Source organism: Puma concolor, chromosome E1 (genome assembly GCF_028749965.1).
Source record: "Puma concolor isolate L17-30 chromosome E1, mPumCon1.1.hap2, whole genome shotgun sequence".
Lineage (NCBI taxonomy): Eukaryota > Metazoa > Chordata > Mammalia > Carnivora > Felidae > Puma > Puma concolor.
This window is the reverse complement of record NC_141680.1, coordinates 16058147-16079293: the sequence shown is the minus strand read 5'-3', so window position 1 is coordinate 16079293 and position 21147 is coordinate 16058147. Positions and strand designations below refer to the sequence as shown.

The 21147-nt window shown below is 47.6% G+C and overlaps 1 protein-coding gene across 2 annotated transcripts in view; it reads left to right on the top strand.

Moving 5' to 3' along the window:
• Window positions 1-16497, top strand: part of DOC2B (double C2 domain beta) — a 32518-nt gene extending 16021 nt beyond the window's left edge. For both annotated transcript variants that reach the window (XM_086686370.1, XM_086686371.1), the window contains 4 exons: window positions 236-393; window positions 11120-11201; window positions 12131-12227; window positions 12909-16497. In XM_086686370.1, coding sequence (XP_086542496.1) covers window positions 236-393; window positions 11120-11201; window positions 12131-12227; window positions 12909-13045 — 474 coding nt within the window. In that variant the 3' untranslated portion in view covers window positions 13046-16497. The remainder of the gene's footprint in view (window positions 1-235; window positions 394-11119; window positions 11202-12130; window positions 12228-12908) is intronic.
• The last annotated feature ends 4650 nt before the right edge of the window (window positions 16498-21147 follow it).

Genomic DNA, 21147 nt, shown 5'->3' with positions numbered 1-21147 from the left:
CAGGAGGGGCCCCCCTGTTCTGCTTGGGGTCAGGAATATGTCGAAGCTGTATGTGGGCTCTCCCCAAGGGGGCTGCCCCCCGCACCCTGAAGGCTCCAGGAAGTACCTTCGGGGGGTCTCAGGCCAGGATGACCCCCCTCCCCACCCACCGGGCCAGCGGACCGCTTCAGTAGCCCCTGGCTGCGGGAGAGAGTGGGAGCGCGCGAGGACGGCCAGGTGACTGCCTGCCCCACAGGTGGACAAGACAGAAGACAAGTCCCTGGAGGAGCGGGGCCGCATCCTGATCTCCCTCAAGTACAGCTCGCAGAAGCAGGGCCTGCTGGTTGGCATCGTGCGCTGTGCACACCTGGCCGCCATGGACGCCAACGGCTACTCGGACCCCTACGTGAAGACGTGAGTGAACGGCCCAGGCCAGCCGTCTCCTTCCCCCTTCACCTCACGGGACGGGAGCGTGGCGTGGCAAGCGCTAGAGCATCTCCCGAGGCAGGGTGGGCGCCGCATCCCCAGGAGCGTGTGCTCTTCTTGGCCACTCTGTGGGTTAAGTTTGACCATCCACGTCTCCCAGAGGAGGAAGCCGAGGCCTGGAGAATCTGAATGGCTTCCCGGGTCACACAGAGCGTGGTTGTCTCCTGACACCCCATTCGGACTTGCCCTTGACTGCGGCCTCAGGAGGGGCCGTTAGCAGGTTGGAGGAGGGGCCAGGCCTGGCACGGGCATGGAGATCCAGAGCAGGAGCTCTGCCAGGACTTAGGGCTGCCCGTGTGTGCCCAGCCCCGTGCTGGTGCCACAGGTGCCTGTCAGGGTCCACTCCGCCCTGCCAGGGAGGCCTATGGCGGTGCTGGAGAGAAACCCTAACTTGGGGGGGGGGGCGTGCAAGGCCATCATGCACCTGTGCCAGGCTATGCAGTGACCCTAGCTTGGAGGGGAAGGCAGGAGCTGGTGGCCCTGCAGACAGGGAGGAAGCGGGACACACAGCTTACACCGTCCGTGCTTTGGGCCTGCTACAAATAAATGATGGACGTTTGCTTTCACAGTGAGAATTTCTGGAAGGGTGGGACGCGGGCAGGAATTTGGCTCAGCAGAGGGGAGGCATTCCTGTGTAGGCAGAGGAATAGAGGAGCTAAACCTAGAAGAGGGATGAGCCTGGCCTGAGGGGACAGTGAGGAGCCCCAAGGGCCATGGGGTGCCTTGACACCATAGGGAGGCCAGGCCTGCCACAGGCACAGCTCTGGGGCTGCCTACCATTCCCATCGGCCTCCATTCTATTTCTGTCACTTTTAAGGTCCCATTATAGGGATGCCTGGCTAGCTCAGCCAGTGAAGTGTGTGACTCTTGATCTTAGGGTTGTGAGTTCGAGCCCCACGTTGGATGTAGAGATTACTTTTAAAGATTTTAGGGGCGCCTGGGTGACTCAGTTGGTTAAGCATCCCACTGTTGATTTCGGCTCAGGTCACGCATGATCTCATGTTTCATGGGATCGAGCTCCGCTTTGGGCTCTGTGCTGACATAGGGGAGGCAGCTTGAGATATTCTCTCTCTCTCTCTCTCTCTCTCTGCCCCTCCCCCTCCCCCTCCCCTTCCCGCATAGTCTCTTGCTCTCAAAAATAAGCAAGTAAAATGGGGCACCTGGGTGGCTCAGTCAGTTACGCGTCTGACTTCAGCTCAGATCATGATCTCCTGGTTCGTGAGTTCAAGCCCCACGTCGGGCTCTGTGCCGACAGCTCAGAGCCTGGAGCCTGCTTAGGATTCTGTGTCTCCCTCTCTCTCTGCCCCTCCCCTGCTCATGCTCTGTCTCTGTCTCAAAAAAAAAAAAAAAAAAAAGTAAGTAAACTTAGGTTAAAAAAAACTTAAGATTTTAAAGTAAGTAGGTAGGATTTTATTTATTATAAAATGTGGTACAGCCACTCCAGGAAACCATCTGTGGTTCCTCAGAAGTTAAACATGGAGTCACCACGTGATCCAGCAAGTCCACTCGAGAGCTGGAAACACACGTGCACACGAACACTGGTACATGAATGCTCACAGCAGCATCAGTCACAGGGGACAAAAGGAGACCACCTAAATGTCCGTCAGCTGATGAGTGGATAGACCAACAGTGGCATAGCTACACAGAGCGACGGGCTTCAGCCATAAAACTATGGCTATGCTATAACCTGTACAAACCTTGAAAAGACCATGCAAAGATTATGCTAAGGGAGAGAAGCCAAACACAAGAGAAGCCACGTGTTGTAGAACTTCATTTATACGAAAGCCTTAAATAGGCAAATACAGGAGCTCCTGGGTGGCTCAGTCTATTAAGCGTTGGACACTTGATTTCAGTATTTCAGTTCAGGTCGTGATCTCACAGTTTGGGAGTTTGAGCCCTGCATCGGGCTCTGTACTGACAGCGCAGAGCCTGCTTGGGATTCTCTCTCTGCCCCTCCCCTGCTTGTGATCTCTCTCTGTCTCAAAATAAATAAACTATGTATATATATAGGCAAATCCACAGAGACAGCAAACAGATTAGATTGGTAGTTGGCGGGGCTGGAAGGAGGTTGGGGGGAAATGGGGAGTGACTGCTAACAGGTACTGCATTTCTTTCCCAGGTGACGAAAATGTTCTGAAATTGACTGTGATGGTTGCCCAGCTCTGAATATACTAAAAACCATTTTTTGTACTTTATTTTTTTTAAGTAGGCACCATACCCGACATGGATCTCACGACCCTGAGATCAAGAGTCCTCTGTTCCACTGACTGAGCCAGCCAGGCGCTCCCAATTGTATGTTTTAAAACAGCGCGTTATATAACGTGTGGATCATTTTTTTTCGAGAGAGAGAGCACGAGCAGGGGAGGGGCAGAGAGTGAGAATCTTAAGCAGGCATCACGTATAGCACAGAGCCTGACAATGGGGCTCGATCTCGACTGTGAGATCATGACCCGAGCCAAGATCGAGAGTCAGACACTTAACTGACTGAGCCACCCAGGCACCCCTGAATCATGTTTTAGTAGAGCTATTATTTAAAACTTCAACGCCATCAGGCCCAGCAGCAGGGCCAGGTATAATGGGAAGCTGACCTGGGTCACATGGTGCAGGGGCTACTGGTTTTCCACATAAACAGTGATTTGAGGGGTGCTGGACTCTTGATTTCTGCTCAGGCCGTGATCTCACAGTTCATGAGTTCGAGCCCTGTGTCGGGCTCCATACTGACCATGCTGAACCTGCTTTGGATTCTCTCTTTCCCTCTCTCTCTGCACACCCCCACCCAAGGCTGTGCCTCTCCATCTCTCAAAATAAATAAGAAAATAAGGAAAAAAAACAGTGATTTGGGTCCCCACCTCCATCATTAGCAAAACCGTGATTTCCAGTAGATTAAAGACTACTGTGAGAGGAAATGCCATAACCATCCAGAAGATAATCAGGAGACTCTCCATAACCACTGGAGGAAAAGTCAGCCATATCCAGTCAACTAGGCAAATGTGGGCACCCTGTGGCTGTATTATCTCCCTCCCAGGTTTGTATCCTAGAAACCCACGTACGGGTGAGAGGCCGATTTTTGCAGCATTGCTCGGCATAGCAGTACACTCGAAATAGCCACGCGTTCATCAGCAGAAGAATAGATTAATAAAATGTGGCATATGCGTGTAATGAAGTAGCGTGCAGTTAAAATGAATAAATTCAGGCTAGATAAATTAACATGGACAGCTATCCAAACATGCTGATCCCCAAAGCAAACTTGAGAACAGTGTTTCTGAACATCTGTAGATCTCAAATATACAGCGCGATACTATTTCTGGACATTTGTAGATCTCCAACCCTGCAGAGAATGTCCTAGCAGTGGTGGTCTCTGGGGAGGCAGGGAGGAGGGGGAAGGGCCTGGGGAGGGCATCAAAGTGCCTTCACTTGTATCTGGGGTGCTAGAGCTCCGGTACGGGAGGAAAGCCAATCCAAAGCCAAAGTGGCGTGAAATCTGAAAATCTGGCTCTGGGGCGCCTGGGTGGCGCAGTCGGTTAAGCGTCTGACTTCAGCCAGGTCACGATCTCGCGGTCTGTGAGTTCGAGCCCCGCGTCGGGCTCTGGGCTGATGGCTCAGAGCCTGGAGCCTGTTTCCGATTCTGTGTCTCCCTCTCTCTCTGCCCCTCCCCCGTTCATGCTCTGTCTCTCTCTGTCCCAAAAATAAATGTTGAAAATCTGGCTCTGTGTCCACCTGCCAAGTTGACAGGAATTCCAGGTTCCTGTGATGGATTAAAAGTCAGATTTAGTGAGGTATAATTTACACACTGTAAGTTTCTCCCCTTTTGAAGTTTAACTGCTACATACAATCTTGTTCTCACCACCGCAGTCAAGATAGGGAATACCTCTGTCACCCCAGAAAGTTCCCCCAGCCCTAGGCAACCACAGATTTGTTTTCATTCCCAACAGTTTTGCCTTTTCCGGCCTTTTTTTTATTTTTTTATTTTTTTTTTCAACGTTTTTATTTATTTTTGGGACAGAGAGAGACAGAGCATGAACGGGGGAGGGGCAGGGAGAGAGGGAGACAGAATCGGAAACAGGCTCCAGGCTCCGAGCCATCAGCCCAGAGCCTGACGCGGGGCTCGAACTCACGGACCGCGAGATCGTGACCTGGCTGAAGTCGGACGCTTAACCGACTGCGCCACCCAGGCGCCCCTCCGGCCTTTTTTTTTTAAAGTGCACTTATATTCATTTTGAGAGAGAGAGCGAGCAAGCACATGCATGCACAGGAGGGGCAGAGAGAGAGGGACAGACGGAGTCTCAAGCTGCCTTGGTGTTGTCAGCACGGAGCCTGATGCGGGGCTCGAAGCCACAAACGGTGAGATCATGACCTGAGCTGAGATCAAGAGTCGGATGCTTAACTGACTGAGCCACCCAGGTGCCCCTCCACACTTTCTTTTAAAGGTAACCTTTCAGCATGTTGCCTTTTAAACCTAACTTCTTTCATGTTGCATAACGCATTGGAGATTCACCCACATGATCACGAGCACCCGTAGTTTGGTCTTTCTTATTACCAGATAGTCATTCATCACCTAGAGAAACCACAAGTTGTTGCTCAGTTCCCCTTTAGGTCGAAGCACGTTTCGGTTTCCTTTTTTTTTTTTTTTTTTTTTTTGAGTATAATTGACCCACAACGTTACCCTGTCACCATACAATGCTATTACAATACCTTTGACTACATTCCCTATGCTGTGCCTTTTGTCCCTGTACTCATTCCATACCTGGAAACCTGTGTCTCCCACATCCTTTCCCCAGTTTTGCCCGAACCCCCACCCCCACCCCTCTGGCAGCCACCGGTTTGTTCTCTGTGTTTATGGGTCTGTTTCTTTGTTCGCTTGTTTTATTCTTTAGATTTCACATGAGTGACTTCACGTGGTTTTTGTCTTTCTCTGACCTATTTCATTTAGCTTCGTACTCTCTAGGTCCATCTATGTTGTTGCAAATGGCAAGATCTTCTTTTTTATGGCTGAGTAATATTCGTGCGTGTCTGTGTCACCTCTTTATCCATTCATCTATCCATATCTTGACTGTTGTAAATAATGCTGCAATGAACACACAGGTACACGCATCTTTTAAAATTATCGTTTTCATTTTCTTTGGATAAATACCCAGTAGTGGAATTACTGGATTATCTACTATTTCTTTTTTTTTTTCCACATTCTATTTATTCACTGTAGAGGGATAGTTGACACACGATGTTACGTGAGTTTCAGGTGTGCAACACAGTGATTCAACACGTGTATATATTATGCTTTGCCCACCACAACTGTAGCTACCCTCTGTCACCATACAACGCTATTACAATATCGCTGACTATATTCCCTATGTCGTGTCTTTTATTCTCGTGACTTACTCATTTTACTGGAAGCCTGTATTTCCCCCTCCCCTAGGTATTTTCTGAGGAACCTCCATACAATTTTCCACAGTGGCTGCACCAATTTACATTCCCACCAATGTGCATGAGAGTTGCTTTTTCTCCACATCCTTGTCAATACTTGTTATTTCTTGTCTTTTTCATACTAGTCATTCTGACAGGTGTGAGATGATATCTCGTGGGTTTGATTTGCATCTTTCTGATGATGACTGATCTTGAGCATCTTCCCGTGTTTCTGTTAGCTAGCTGTGTGTCTTCTTTGAAATAAAACAACAATCTATTCTACCCACTTTTAATCGGCTTTTTTTAGTGTTGAGTTGCACAAATTCTTTATATATTTTGGATTTAACGGTGATAATGGATATATCATTTGCAAATTTCTTTCAGTAGGTTGTCTTTTCATTTTGTTGGTGATTTCCTTTACTGCACAAATAATCTTTATTTTGATGTAGTCCCTATAGTTTTTTTTTTTTTTTTTTTTTTTTGCTTTTGTTTCCCTTGCCTGAGGGGCCATATCTAGGAAAATGTGGCAGAGGCTGACGTCCGAGAGATTACTACTTCTGTTTTCTTCTAGGAGTTTTATGGTTGCAGGTCTTATATTTAAGTCTTTAATCAATTTTGAGTTTATTTTTGTACAGGGTGTTAAAAAAAAAAAAAAAGTGGTCCAGTTTTCCCACTATCACTTATTGAAGAGACCATCTTTTCCCCACTATATATTCTTGCCTCCTTTGTTGTATATTAATTAACCCATATAAGCATGGGTTTAACTATGGGCTCTCTAAGGGCACCTGGGTGGCTCAGTTGGTTAAGCATCAGACTCTTGATTTCACCTCAGGTCATGATCTCATGGTTTGTGAGTTTGAGCCCCATGTTGGGCTCTGCACTGACCATGCAGAAACTGCTTGGGACTCTCTGTCTCCTTCTCTCTCTGTACCCTTCCCCTGCTCGCTCACTTGCTTTCAAAATATTTCAAAAAAGAAAGAATTATGGGCTCTGTGTTCAGGTGCTTAACTGACTGAGCCACCCGGGTGCCCCTGTTTATCTTTTTAAACAACAGCCCTTAGTTTCACTGGTATTTTCCTGTTTTTAAGTCTTTATTTCATTTATTCCACTCTGATCTTTATTATTTCCTTCTTTTAACTTTAGGCTTTGTTCTTTTTCTAGTTCCTTTGGGTGTAAGGTTAGATTGAGATTTTTCTTGTTTCTTGAGGTAGCACTGTATCTCTGTCAATTTCTCTTAGAACTACTTTCGCTGCATCGCAAAGATTTTGGACCATTGTGTTTTCATTTTTGTCTCCATGTATTTTTTTAATGTTTGTTTATTTTTGAGAGAGAAAGTCAGAGCATGAGCAGGGGAGAGACAGAGAGGGAGACCCAGAATCCAAAGCAGGCTCCAGGCTCTGAGCTGTCAGCACAGAGTCGGACGCGGGGCTCGAACTCATAAACCGTGAGATCATAACCTGAGCTGAAGTTGGATGCTCAACCAACTGAGCCACCCAGGTGCCCTGTCTCCATGTATTTTTAAATTTTGTCTGATTTCTTTGTTAACCCACTGGTTGTTTAGTAGCATGTTGTTTATCCTCCGTGTGTGGGTTTTTCCAGTTCTTTCTTTTAATTGATTTTTAGTTTCTTATTGTTGGGAAAAATGTCTGATGTGATTTCAGTCTTCTTAAATATAGAGATTTGTTTTGTGGTCTAACAGGTGATCAATCTTGGAGAATGTTCCAGCTGGTGTAATGTGCCATTCAAAGACAGTTTCCTTATTGATTTTCTGCCTGGATGGTCTATCCATTGATGTAATTGTTGGGGTATTAGTCACCTACTATTACCGTATTACTGTCAGTTGTGTTCTTTATGTCTGTTAGTATTTATGTCTTTATGTATTTAGATGCTACAATGTTGGGTGTATACATATTTATAACTCTCATATTTTCTTGTAGGACTGATCCCCTTATCATTATATACTGCCCTTCTTTGTCTCTGTTTTAAAGTCTGTTTTGTCTGATGCAAGTATTGCTACCCCAGCTTTCCCCCCACCCCCACTTCCATTTGCATGTAATTTCTTTTTCCATCCCCTCATTTTCAGTCTGTGTCTTTAAGTCTGAACTGAGCCCCTTCTAGGCAGCTTATAGATAAGTCTTTTTTTTTCCTTTTTTTAATCCATTCTGTAACCCCATGCCTTGTAAGCATTTAGACCATGTAAATTTATTTATTTATTTATTTATTTATTTATTTATTTATTTTTTAACATTTATTTATTTTTGAGACAGCATGAACGGGGGAGGGTCAGAGAGAGGGAGACACAGAATCTGAAACAGGCTCCAAGTTCTGAGCTGTCAGCACAGAGCCCGACGCGGGGCTCGAACTCACGGATCGCGAGATCATGACCTGAGCCGAAGTCGGCCGCTTAACCGACTGAGCCACCCAGGCGCCCCTAGACCATGTAGATTTAAAGTAATTATTGATAGGTGTGTACTTACTTGCATTTTGTTCATTGTTTCCTGTTGGTTTTTGTGAGTTTCCAGTTATTGATAAACTGCATAGCACTGCTAAACAGGTTTTTGTTGGATCTACGTCTTCATTTCTCTTTCCCACCTCCAAGTTTCTCCAGTACGTATCTTCTAGTGTTCCTATAACGAACTAGTGTTTTTTATGTACTAAAAACCACAACTGAAAAAGCCAACAATGATATATCACACTTGCTGCCTTTCAAGCCAGCAAGGATTTTTTTTTTTTTTTAAATAACTGGAAATCTGTACCTCTTAATTCCATTCACCGGTTTTAACTGTCCCTTCCTTCCTGTCCCTCCCCTCTGGCAACTACCAGTTTGTTTCGGTTTATGAGGATGTTTCTGGTTTTTTACTCATTTGCTTTGGTTTTCAGATTTTGCATGTAAGGGAAAGAATATGGTACTTCTCTCTCTGACTTATTTCGCTTAGTATAATACTCTCTAGGTCTATCCATGTTGCCACAAATGAAAAGCTCTCATTTTTTTAGGGTTAATATTCCCTTGTGTGTATATAGAACAAATATATATACATGCATATACATACATATACCACATTTTCTTTATCCATTAATCTATCAGTGAATACTCGTGTTGCTTCCATAATTTGGCTATTGTAAATAATGCTTCAGTAAACACGGGAATATCCATACCTTTTTGAATTAGTGTTTTTGTTTTCTTTGGGTAAATACTCAGTAATGGAATTACCGGATCATATGGTATTTCTACTTTTACTCTTTTGAGTAACGTCCATACTGTTTTCCACAGTGGTTGCACCAGTTGGCATTCCCACCAACAAGGAATGGGTTCCTCATCACATCTTCAGCAACACTTACTTCTTGTCTATTTGACGCTAGCCATTTCTGACAGGTGTAAGGTGGTATCTCCCGGTGGTTTTGATTTATACTCCCATGATGATTATTGATTTCATGTATCTGTTGGCCATCTGTATACTTGCTTCAGAAAAATGTCTACTTAGGGGCGCCTGGGTGGCTTTGTTGGTTAAGCATCCAACTCTTGATTTCTGCTCAGGTCATGATCTCATGGTTCGTGAGTCCAAGCCCTGCATTGGGCTCGGCGCTGACAGTGCAGAGCCTGCTTGGGATTCTCTTTCCCTCTCTCCCTGCCTCTCTCACTCATGTGCTCCCTCTCTCTCAAAATAAATAAACTTTACAGGCTTTTTTTAAATCTTATTTTTAAAGAAAAATGTCTATTCAGGTTCCCTGCCCATGTTTTAATCAGATTATTTGGGGGATTTTGGTGTTGAGCGTGTAAGTTCTTTATATATTTTGGGTATTAAGGGCACCTGGGTGACTCAGTTAAGCATCCGGCTTGGGCTCAGGTCATGATCTCATGGTTTGTGAGTTTGAGCCCCACATTGGGCTCTCTGCTATCAGTGAAGAGCCCACTTCTGATCCTCTGTCTTCCTCTCTCTCTGCCCCTTCCCTGCTCTGCCTTTCAAAAATAAATGTTAAAAAATTTTTAATATATTTTGGGTATTAACCCCTTCTCAGATCTATCATTTGCAAGTATTTTCTCTCTTTCAGTAAGTTGTGTTTTTCATTTTACTAATGGTTTCCTTTGTGTGTACAAGCTTTTTATTTTGGTATGGTCCCAGTAGTTTATTTTTGCTTCTGTTTCCCTTGCCTGAGGAGACCCATCCATAAATACGTTGCTAAGACTGATGTCCAAGAGATGATTGCAGACCAGCAAGGAGTTTTAAGGCAGCCATACTCAGCTTTGTTGAGGGTACGATGCATCATCCATACAGCCTTTCCAGAGGACAGTTTGGCACAATGAAGCAAGAAACTTGATACGTGTGTACCTTTGGGCGGGTAATGTCACTTCTAGGAATTCATGCATTCATTCAGCAGGTGTTTGTTGACCTACCCAATGTACTGAGCCCCAAGCAGGGTGCCAGGAAGCTGGTGGTGAGTGAGACAGATGTAGTCCTCACGCCCAAAGAACTCTCAGCAGGGGAAGGACAGTTCTCACTCAAGTGTCTATGCAGGGACAGGGTGAGCAGTTCTGCAAAGGAACTCCTGTCCTGGGTTGTGAGCACCAGCCCTGTGCTGAGCAGCTGTGTGGCCTGGCAAGTCCCTCTACCTCTCTGAGCCTGATGAAAGCAGTCCTTCTGTATCAAAGTCTAGGTATTAGTTCCTTATAAAGGAACTGGCTCCTACGCCAGGCTTCACTCTCCCTACAGAAAGCACTGTTGTAACTTCCTCAAAGCTCCAGTGAGGCAGAGGCAATGGTTGTATAATCTGGGAATAGACTATTATGTTGTATACTATATATAGCACCTGTATAATTATATACTATACTTCACATACTTTAGAAAGATGATATTCATAGTATGTGAATTATATCTTGATAAATCTGCTATTTAAACTAACAAGGGACCAATGCTGCTAAAAATGTTTTTTTTTCTGGTGGGAAATGTAAGCTTTATGAACATTAGACTTCCAGAAACCAGGAAAAACCTCTAGGGGAGAAGGGGACTCTGTGGTTAACTTCCGAAATGGGCGTGGGGACAGAAGTCTAGGTGACAAAGGAACCGCTTGCTTCTCCTCCCACTGCAGATGACCACTAACCTTGGCCACAAAGTAGTGCTGGGGTGTCCCATGGTTAGTATGAATGGGGGGCCCAGGGATGTCTCTCCAGAACAAAAGGCTTTTCCAAGCCCTGCTGGCTCTGTCTGTCCCCTTAGCTTCTCCCCACCCTCTGCCCATTTGTTGGTTCTAATTCCAGATACCTGAAGCCAGATGTGGACAAGAAATCCAAACACAAGACGGCAGTAAAGAAGAAGACCCTGAATCCCGAGTTCAACGAGGTATGAGGGGCTGGTGAAGCTGCTGGGAAGCTGCTTGCTCTCCCTCAGGTCAGGGTTTGCTGGAGAGACTGGCTTTTCCAAGGGTTACTGTGGAAACTGAGGGGTGGGGAGGGGCCAACAGGAGAGCCCCTAACCATGAGAGGTGGGGGAGAGGCAAGGCCAGGCTGGACCAGGCCAAAGTGGTGCAGGTGGAGATGCAAGGAATCCCGGAAAGCTCTTCAGAGGATCCAGCTGATTGGGACTGTGGCCATGAGGATGTGGCGGTGGAAGGGGGGGACCCGACAACAAGAGGGGAGGTACAAGCGAGATGGAGAAAGCTCTGGTGGGTGTGAGGATTTGAGATGTCCCAGGGCCTTGAGAAGGTCTGCTCCGGGTGGATCCCAAGGTCTTCAGCTCGGGGGGCAGGGGCACATGGAGAGGAGCAGAGGGGCCTAGGGAAGAGCCCGCGTGACTGAGGGGCAGGCAGAGGAGACCAAGGAGATGCTTTCAGAGAGTGAAAGGGATACCAGATGTCAGATGATCCCGGAAGCTGTGGGGGAGAAACTTTCACAAGGCAGGGAGTGGTCAACAGAGCCAGACCCAAGAGTGGTCAAGCATGCTAAGGTTGCCAAGTGTGTGTTGATTTGGTGATAATGAGGCTCCTGGGGATCTGGAGAGAGCAGCTTCAGTGACAGAGGAACCAGGCAGGTTGGAGAGCAGGGGACCTTGAGGACCCCAGCCAGGTTCTCAGGCAGAAGTGGGTGGAATAGGTGAGGATCTGCCACCATCTACCACTGAGCACTGATCACCCTCCCATCCACCCCTCCCCCTCTCCCTTCCTTTCTCCCTCCATTCATTCGCCCCTCACCGCACCCCCAGAGCCTTCCTGGCCACTGGCCAGGTTCCAGACCCCGTGGTGTTGGCCCTGACTCTCTTCTTCTGACCACCAGGAATTCTGTTACGAGATTAAGCATGGGGACCTGGCGAAGAAGACCCTGGAAGTCACTGTTTGGGATTATGACATTGGAAAATCCAACGATTTCATTGGTAAGAGGACACAATGAGAATGTCCTTTAGCCACATGCCTGTTCTGGGTTCGCAGAGGACAGCGACCCTGAATCCAGGCCACAGCCTCTGCTTCCTAGCCTCTATGGCCCCGGCTTTCCCCAGACTATCTGGCCCCAGGCACAAGGGGCCTCAGACTTTATCCAGCCTGACTCCATGTGACAGAGGAATAGATAGGCCCAGAGAGGGGAAAGGGGTCTGGGAGGGTCACACACCAGCCTGTGTGGAGCAGTGGTGAGAGGTGAAGATGGTCAGTGCTTTGGGCTGGACTCGGAGCCCTCGGGGCCCTGAATTCCTGGTGGGCGTCGGCATCCGCGTCGTGGCTGTGCATAGTGGAGCTGCCTCCATCCCTCGGCTCCTAAGACGTGACCACACCTTACCCCCAGCACTGCTCTGGCCCTAGAGAGGGGAAGGACAGGATCCCAGGGCTCTGGTTTCGCAGAGGGGATGGGGGTCAGGCTAAGAGTGTGGTGTGGTAGTCAAACCACTGCTCACCCTCAGAGCCCAGTGGGCAGGGTGGAGGGTCCAGCCCTGGAGGGGGTGGTTTTGGGGTGGGGGGCACTGGTTCAAGAAGGTTAGTCTTATGGGAACCCCTGCCCCCAGGCCCTTGGGAGTCAGAAGGTCACCATGTCCCTCGCTACTCCTTCGGTTCCCTTCTTGCAGGAGGCGTGGTTCTGGGCATCAATGCTAAGGGCGAGCGCCTGAAGCACTGGTTCGACTGCCTGAAGAACAAGGACAAGAGGATCGAGCGCTGGCACACGCTCACCAATGAACTCCCAGGGGCTGTGCTCAGCGACTGACCAGCCCCCACCTGCTGCCGCACCCGCCCCTGCCTGTCACCTGGCCCAGCACCAGCCTGGCCCTGGGCTTCCTCAGCTGCCACCAAGGGCCTTGGCCCTCATCTTGGGGGAGATCCAGGATGCTGCTCAGACACAGAGCCACTGCAGCTCCCGCTTGGAGGCTGTGGAGGACCTAGCCACTCCAAGGGAGAGCAAGGCCAGAAAGCTGGGCCTGCTTCCAGCCCCCTGGGGCCCAAGAGGGCAGGAGATGGGAGAGAACCTTGGCCTCAGCACCCACCCCAGGGAAGGGAAGGGGGCCGTCCAGGGGCTGAGGACCCTATTTGAGGTCAGTAGTAAGTCACGGGGACCCCAGGTGGAGAGAACAGGAGTGCAGGGGCACCTTGGCCTTGGTGGGGCCAGGGAGAACTCCTGAGGGACATTAGGGAGAAAGGGGCATGAAGGGAAGAGTTGGAAAAGTTTATTCCCAAAAGGAGGCTCTTACTGCAACCGTTCGTCTCTGGCATTACTGGGCAGATGGAGAAAAGCTGACCTGAGAGCAAGAATGGTCAAGTTCCTACAAGCTCACTGAACATGGGCAATTGGCAAGCACTTCAATGATTCCACGAGCCGCTGGAGAAGAATGAGAACCAGGGCCTACCCTCAGAGTTCCTGGTCTAATCAGGGAGCTAGAAACCATTACAACAGGGAGTGAGGAATGCCAAGGCCAGGTTGACATAACTGGTGAGTGCCATGGATTCTGACTCGGCTGGGAGGGCTTCCTGGAGGAGGTGATGCCTCAGCAAGGCCTTGAAGGATGAATGGGTTTCTAGGCAGATAGAGGAAAGGCACTGTGTGCAGTGGAAATGATCTACAAAGGCCTGGAGGGGAGAGTATGGTGATTGGGTCAAGGATCACTGTGCAAGATGTGGGGTCTCACTCTGGAGACAGGGTTTGTTAGGACAGGCATGGGGGTAGGGGTGATGTCACCCAGCCCTGCTCTCACCCCATCCCTTCCTGCCAGGCTTACCCCAGTTCATAGGAGGGAAGTGATGGGTCAGGGTCAAGTTCAGTCCTCAGACCCAGTTCTCCTACCTTTAATCTTTCTCCTCCCTAAGAACCTGGAGGATGGATCCAGCCTCTCATTACCAGCTTAAGCATAAGGCCAGCTCTAGTCCCGAAGAGTCCCTCTTCCCTTTTTCACGAAGCAAAAAGTCTCCATCCTCACCCTCTTCCTTCACCCACCCCCCACTTCTGAGTTCAGGGCTAGGAAGTGAGAGGCCCAGATGAGTGCCCTACATCCTGGCCCTACTGTGGCCACTGATGTTCCTTTCAGAGTGCTGGGTGGCAGTCCAGGGCCTCATTTCTGGGAAGACCTGTGAGGCTGGCTCCTCTCCCTCCAAGGGCTGAGACACCCTGCTTGGTGGGCCTTGCACGCTGAGTCAGGTTGAGGGCATTGGAATCTTGGGGCCCAGGTATGAAGCCCCAAACTTTTCCTGCCTACCCAGGGGCCTTCAAGGCTGCTGTATGAACTAGTGCAAAACCAGGGAATTTCTGTGTTTGTCCCATCACTGCGCTGATGGATAAAACAGAGGCCCAGAGAGGGAAAGTGACCTGCCTGAGGCCTTCCTGCCCTACCACAGCTGGCAAAGGCCGGGCTTCATGGCCCCTGCCTCACCACCAGCCCAGAGCTATGGACACAATGGAAGTAGGGTGCTGGACTCCTACACAAGAGGTCCATCCTGTAAGCTGCCTGCCTAGGGCTCACTCTTGCCTGCTGCAGACACAAAGCACATCACCATCTGAGGCCTGAGGTGATGATTCGAATTCCACCAAGTGCCCATCAGCCCTTTCCCACTTTGCAGGTTGAACAGGATTCCAGCCCCCAAACGGTAGCTGGGAAACTTTTGCTGGTCACGGAGCCTTGGTTTTCCTGTCTTTAAGGTAGCTTTGTGTATGTTAAGAGTTTTACGTGCACTTTCGCAATGAATCCTCACAATTCTATGGGGTGGGTTTGTCGTCCTCATTTGACAGACGAAGAAGCTGAGATTCAGAGAGGCTGTGTAGTCTGTCAGTGGCACACAGCTGGGAAAGGGCAAACCAGGACTCAGCCCAGGTCCTGTGACTGCCACATGGTCTGGTTGTCTGGGAGATCGTACTCTCTGGGCCTCTGCCTCCGGGCTTCTGGAGGGTTCAGCAGATAGCAGACTCGGTAGGGTCTGGTGCATGGTGAAGGGGTAGGACCACGGCAGTCCTGCTGCCTCAGCTGCTAGATAGCTTTGAAATCACTTCTGCCATTCAGAGCTTCCCCAGAGGTCCCCACAGTCCAGGCCGAGAGCTCAGCTATCCATCCCTCCCTGGGCTCTGAGTCCATGGGCCAGGCCGTGCTCCTCACAGGGGCTCAGGCAAGGGTTCCTCTTTTAACCACAAGGCTGGCGTGGGGGAACCTTTGGGGAGCAAAGAGATGGCCTATTTTGGAGAGGCCTCCTGTCTGGGTGAGCCCTGGGTATCTTAGCTTTTTCTTAGCTTTGCCTCTTGGAGGGCCTCATTCAGAAAAGAACCCCACAGACTTTCTGTGAAGATACTGAACTGAATGGCAAGGCTAGAAGGGGCTGGGAGTCTCAACAACTACCTTATTAGACAGTGGGAAAACAGAGGCCCAGTAAATGCGAGGAGCCCACTTGGGGCTCTTTACTGCCCCAGGCTGTACAAGGGTAGACTTGGTCCTGAAAGATGGTCCCTCGTGACCAGGGACAGTCAGGATAAAAGATGGATCTTCTGGACAGACAGCCCCAGTGGAGGGTGGGGTGCTTAGGAAGGAGCCCCCCCCCCCCCCCCCCGCGCTTACCCCCAGGGAGGAGGGAATCTTCACCAGGACCCTGGCACTGCTCTGGACCCCTCGCAGATTGTATCTGCTGAAGAAAAAGCTCTTTGGGAAGCTGCAGTATCATCTCTGCCTTTGGCCCCAAACTGGCATCTTTCCTCTGGTCTAAGACTGGAAAGTTGACGCCCCTCCCTACCAACCACCACCACAAAGTCATTCCAAAGTTTGGTGTCAGTAACCAGGAAGTCGCCCGACAGCACGCTGCATCCTCCTCCACCCCCACCTCCCACCGCCACCACTAGCCAATCAATCCCAGACGGGGCCCGTCTTCCAACCCTGAAGCGGTAACCTCCTGACCCCTAGCGGCAAGAGCGAGGAACTGCACCTCCCGGCCCGTGCATGTCCTGTTTGTTTCTTCTCAAACCGAGAGAACCTCCCGATGCATGGACTCTGGCTGTCGTCGACGCAGACTCTCGTGCACTGCTTAACACCGTTTTGCTACCATGTGGTGGCTGCAGAAAAGGTCCTTAAACTGCAGCCCCACACACAATTTTTGTACTTTCGTCTGACCTGGAAGGTGTCCTTTTTAAGTCTTATTTGTTAATATTTATAACGACCTATAATCCAAAGTAAATGAAAACGTTCACTGCAATTCAATTGGCTTGGGAGACTCTTTAAATAGAGTTGATAGGACCGGAAAGAATGAGAGAATGGCAACTGAGGCTCATTCAGCACATTGTCTCCTTTAACTCTTCACAAAGAACTCATGAGAGGTAGGTCTCCAGTTACAGACGGGAAAACTAAGGCTCAGGTTAAAATGTGCTGAATCACACAGCTTGTAAGTGACACAACTAGGATTCATCTCATGCCTCCCAAGACTTTACGCTGTCATCCACTCATTCGACAAACAGTTGTGAAGTATTAACTCCACCACCAGGCACTGGTGGGTCAGATTCATCATCAAGACAGCCAACAAACAGTAAACATAGCATGTTCAAAGATGACAATAGGGGCATCTGGCTGGCTCGGTCGCTGGAGCACACAACTCGATCTCAGGCTCATGAGTTTGAGCCCCACAGTGAGAGTACAGATTAGTTTTTTTTAATGACAAAAAGGACATAAAAGGAGTAAGGTGGGATGGGAGGGAGAGGTTGGGCTTAAATAAGGTGAGGTGGCCCTCCAAAGGTGACTTTTGAGCTAAAATTTGGAGGGGGCTGAGGGAGGGAACTATGGAGATACTCAAAATGGGATGAGGGTTTTTTTTTTTTTTTTAAAGATTTAAGTGATCTCCACACCCAAAGTCGGGCTTGACCTCACAACCCCAAGATCGAGTCTCCCGCTTCACCAACAGAGCCAGGCAGGTGGCACCAGGAATGGAATGTTTTGGGTGGAGGAAGTGGCCAGTATCCCTCGGGGTGGGGGCAGGTGTGGCATGAATGAGAATAGCAAGGAGACCAATAGGGCCAGAGCAGGGTGGGGCAAGGGAAGGGCAGTAAATGGGAGCACAGGACAGGGGACCAAATAGGACAGAAAAACTGTGTGTGAGATGGGAGCTTATTTCATTTCTAACAGGCCACCTACTCAGGACAAACCTACAGTCTCTCCTTCTAGATACTCCACAATGAAGGTAGCAAACCCCACACAAACCCTCGGCACAAAGGAAGATAATCGGTCATGGGAGGAAAGACCATTAGTTCTTGTGCTACTTCAGCAGGAGGGGAATCCTTAAGAACTCTAGGAAAATAATAGGGACCAGAGAGAAGGTGCCAGAACTATAATGGCAGCAGCAATAATACCCATATTATTACTCTCACTTTGTGAGAGCTCTCACAAAGTGTTGTACTCATTTAATCCTCATAATTATGCAACTGTTTCCTCATTTTATAGATGGGAAAACTGGGGAACAAAGGATAAAGGGTAGAGCTGGGATTTGGACCCAAGCCTTATGGCTCCAGAATCCATACTCCTAATCTCTACACTATGCTGCTGTAAGCAGCAAATGGTGTTGCCAGGCCTGGTGGAAGATGCCCAGGTCCCACTAGGTTTCTTGTAGGTTCAGCCTTATTCACGCCCACCCCAGCAGGGTTCTGCTCTGCTGGGAAAGATTTTCTAGGGCTCACTCTCAGGGTCCTGTCATCTTGACCAAATGCAATGCTCACCTTTGCCCAATGGGTTCCTGTCATAGGCCCCCAATTCCCTTCTGTGTGTCTCCTGACCACAGGCAGGCAAGATCTCTTCCTGGAGAACATGTTGAACTGGGAAGCACTTATGTGGCTTTGAACCAATGAAATTACCTTATAAGAATCAGAAAACTGAGAAACCAAGATCTTGCTGAGCCTCCTGCACTGCACCTTCCTCCACCCTGTCAACACACATGGATTCATCGGTTAATAAATGATGCAAAATTGTGGCCTCAGCCCCAAGTCGGGGTGGCTTTTGAGCTGAGCTACCCAGAAATATTTTCTGACTCTTATTTAGCTTCTCAGGAGAGAAATGACTCAGTTAAGATTAGAACTCACCTCCTTAGATCAAAGGGCCAGGGGATAAAACCATGGCTATGGGCAAGGAGACAAGGAACACTGGGTCAAGCATCATCTGACTCTTGAGTTTGGCTCAGGTCACAATTTCATGGTTCATGAGATGGAGCCCCATGTCAGGCTGCTCCAGGCTGATGGCACAGAGCCTGCTTGGATTCTCTCTCTCTTCTCTCTGCCCCTCCTCCCGTACTGTCTCTCAAACATTTAAAAAAAAAAAAGGCAAAGACTGGTAAACAACCAAAACACTAAAGAAACAAGGAAATAACCTAAATTCCATTATAGCCTATCTGAAAGCTAGAGAGTCATGCAGTCATTTCCATTTTTAAATATAAACATGGTGAGAGCTTGGAAATGTAGGAAAGTGAAGGAGCAAAGCAAAATTGAGTGTAGAGGACAGTTCTTTTCAATTATCTCACTGTGGCAAAATATAAATACAAATTTTCGGTTTAGGACGTGGGGGCAACCTGGCTGTGCCATCTCTCACCCTACTGATCACCAAGGTTGATTCAGTTGACCTGCCTGGGTAGGCAGGTGTCCCCTTCCTCCATCACCACTCCATGTGTATCCCTCCCAAAGCTGTGCACCCAAAGAAGACAACCTTCCCTGATGGAAGAGGACCATTCTCCGTCAAGGGTATAGGAGTAGCCACACTCACTAGAACCTTCAAACAAGTTTTCAAGGTCCATTTGCAGGAAAACATAAGGTAGTCAAGCTTCCAAAACTCCAGACACAGCCAAATGAAGCACTCCATGTGGCAGTCTGCCTTTCTTTAGGGAAAAAAAAAAGTCATTTTAACTATTTTTAGGTTGGCAATACACTGGCGTTAAGTACATTCCCAATCTGGTGCAACCATCACCACTATTTCCAGAAGTTTCTCATCAGCCCAGACATTGCATACTCATTGAACAATGTAACTCCCCATTTCCTCCATACTCAGACCCTGGTATGCTCTATTTTACGATCTTTACGAATTGCCTGTTTCAGGTACTTTACATAATTGGAATCCTGTATCTGTCTTGTTATGACTGGCTTATCTCATTCAGCATATTTCAAGTCTCCTCCATGTTGTAGTCTATACCAGAATTTTGTTCCTTTTATGGCTGAATAACATGAATATATGTTTTATCTTTTCATCTGTGCTTTAAGTATATTCTATGCCCCAAGTGGCACTTGAACCCTTGACCCCAAGATTGAGGCACATGCTCTGCCAAGCCAGCCAGGTACCCCATCCATTCATCTGTTGACGAATACTTGGGTTGTTTCCATCTTTGGGTTCATGCAAATAATGCTGCTAGGAATATTGTTGTACAGATTATCTTTAAGTCCCTGCTCATACCTCGGAGTGGAATTGTTGGGACATATGTTTGCGGAACCACCAAGCTGTTTTCCACAGTGGCTGTAACATTATACATTCATTCCTACCAGACATGCACAAGGGCTCCATTTTCTTCACGTCCTCACCAAACCTTATTTTGTCTTTGTAATAATTATCCTAATGGGTGTGGAGTGGTATCTTACTCTGGCTTTCATTTTCATGTACCTAATGATTGGGGATGTTGAGCATCTTTTCACAGGCTTATTGGACATTTGTGTACTTTCTCTGCAGAGATGTGTGTTTAAGTCCTTTGCCCATTTTTGAATTAAGTTTACATTGTTCAATTGTAGGAGATCTGTGTTCTGGATACTAATCCCTTATCAGATGTATGATTTGCAAATATTTCCCTTCATTCCATGGGTTGTCTTTTCACTTTCAATTGTCCTTTGATGCACAAGGAGTTCATTTTGATTAAGACCAATTTATTTTGTTGCTTGTGGTTTTGTGATCATTATCTGAGAGTTCATTGCCAAACCCAATGTCATGAAGGTTTTCCCTTAGGTTTTCTTCTAAGAGTTTTATAGTTGCAGCTCTTGAGTTTGTTTTCAACTCACTTTAATTTTTCTGTGTATGGTAAAGGTCTTAACTTTATTCTTCTGCATGTGGTTGGATACCCAGTTTTCCTACCATTTCTTCAAATTCATTGATCCTTTCTTCTGCCTGCTCACAGCTTGTTGAACCCCTCCAGTGTTTCAGTTATTTGTACTTGTTATAGTTGCCATATGTTTCACATCTGTAAGCTATTAACCCCAAAATACAGTGGTATAAATTTGCTTTAAACAAGTGATATGCTCTTCTAAAGATATCAAAAGAGGGGTGCCTGGGTGGCCCAGTCGGTTAAGCATCCAACTCTTGACTTCAGATCAGGCCATGACCTCAATGTTTGTGAGTTCAAGCCCCGCATGGGGCTCCACACTGACAGCACAGAGCCTGCTTGGGACTCTCGCTCTCCCTCTCTCTTTCTCAAAATAAATAAACTTATCCTCTAATTAAAAAAAAAAAGTATATCAAAAAATATTTACTTCCACTCTTCACTCCTTCCTAAACATCTACATTTCTATCTGGTTATCATTTCTTCTCGGCCTGAAGAACTTTCTTCAGCATTCTCTGTTGTGAAATCTCGGAACTAATTCTTCATTCTCTTTTACCTGAAAATGTCTTTATTTCACTTTCATTCTTAAGGATGTTTTCACTGTAGAATTCTGGATTGGCTGTTTTTCTTAGAACACTGTGTTCCGTGGTCTTCTGGCTTCTGTTGTTTCTAATGGAAAGTCAATTGTTTAAATTATTCCCTTGTATATAATTTGTCTATTTGTTGATAAGTATGTATGCTATTTCCAGTATTTTTATTTTCAGCAGTTTCACTATAATGTGCCTGTTTTCTTTGTAT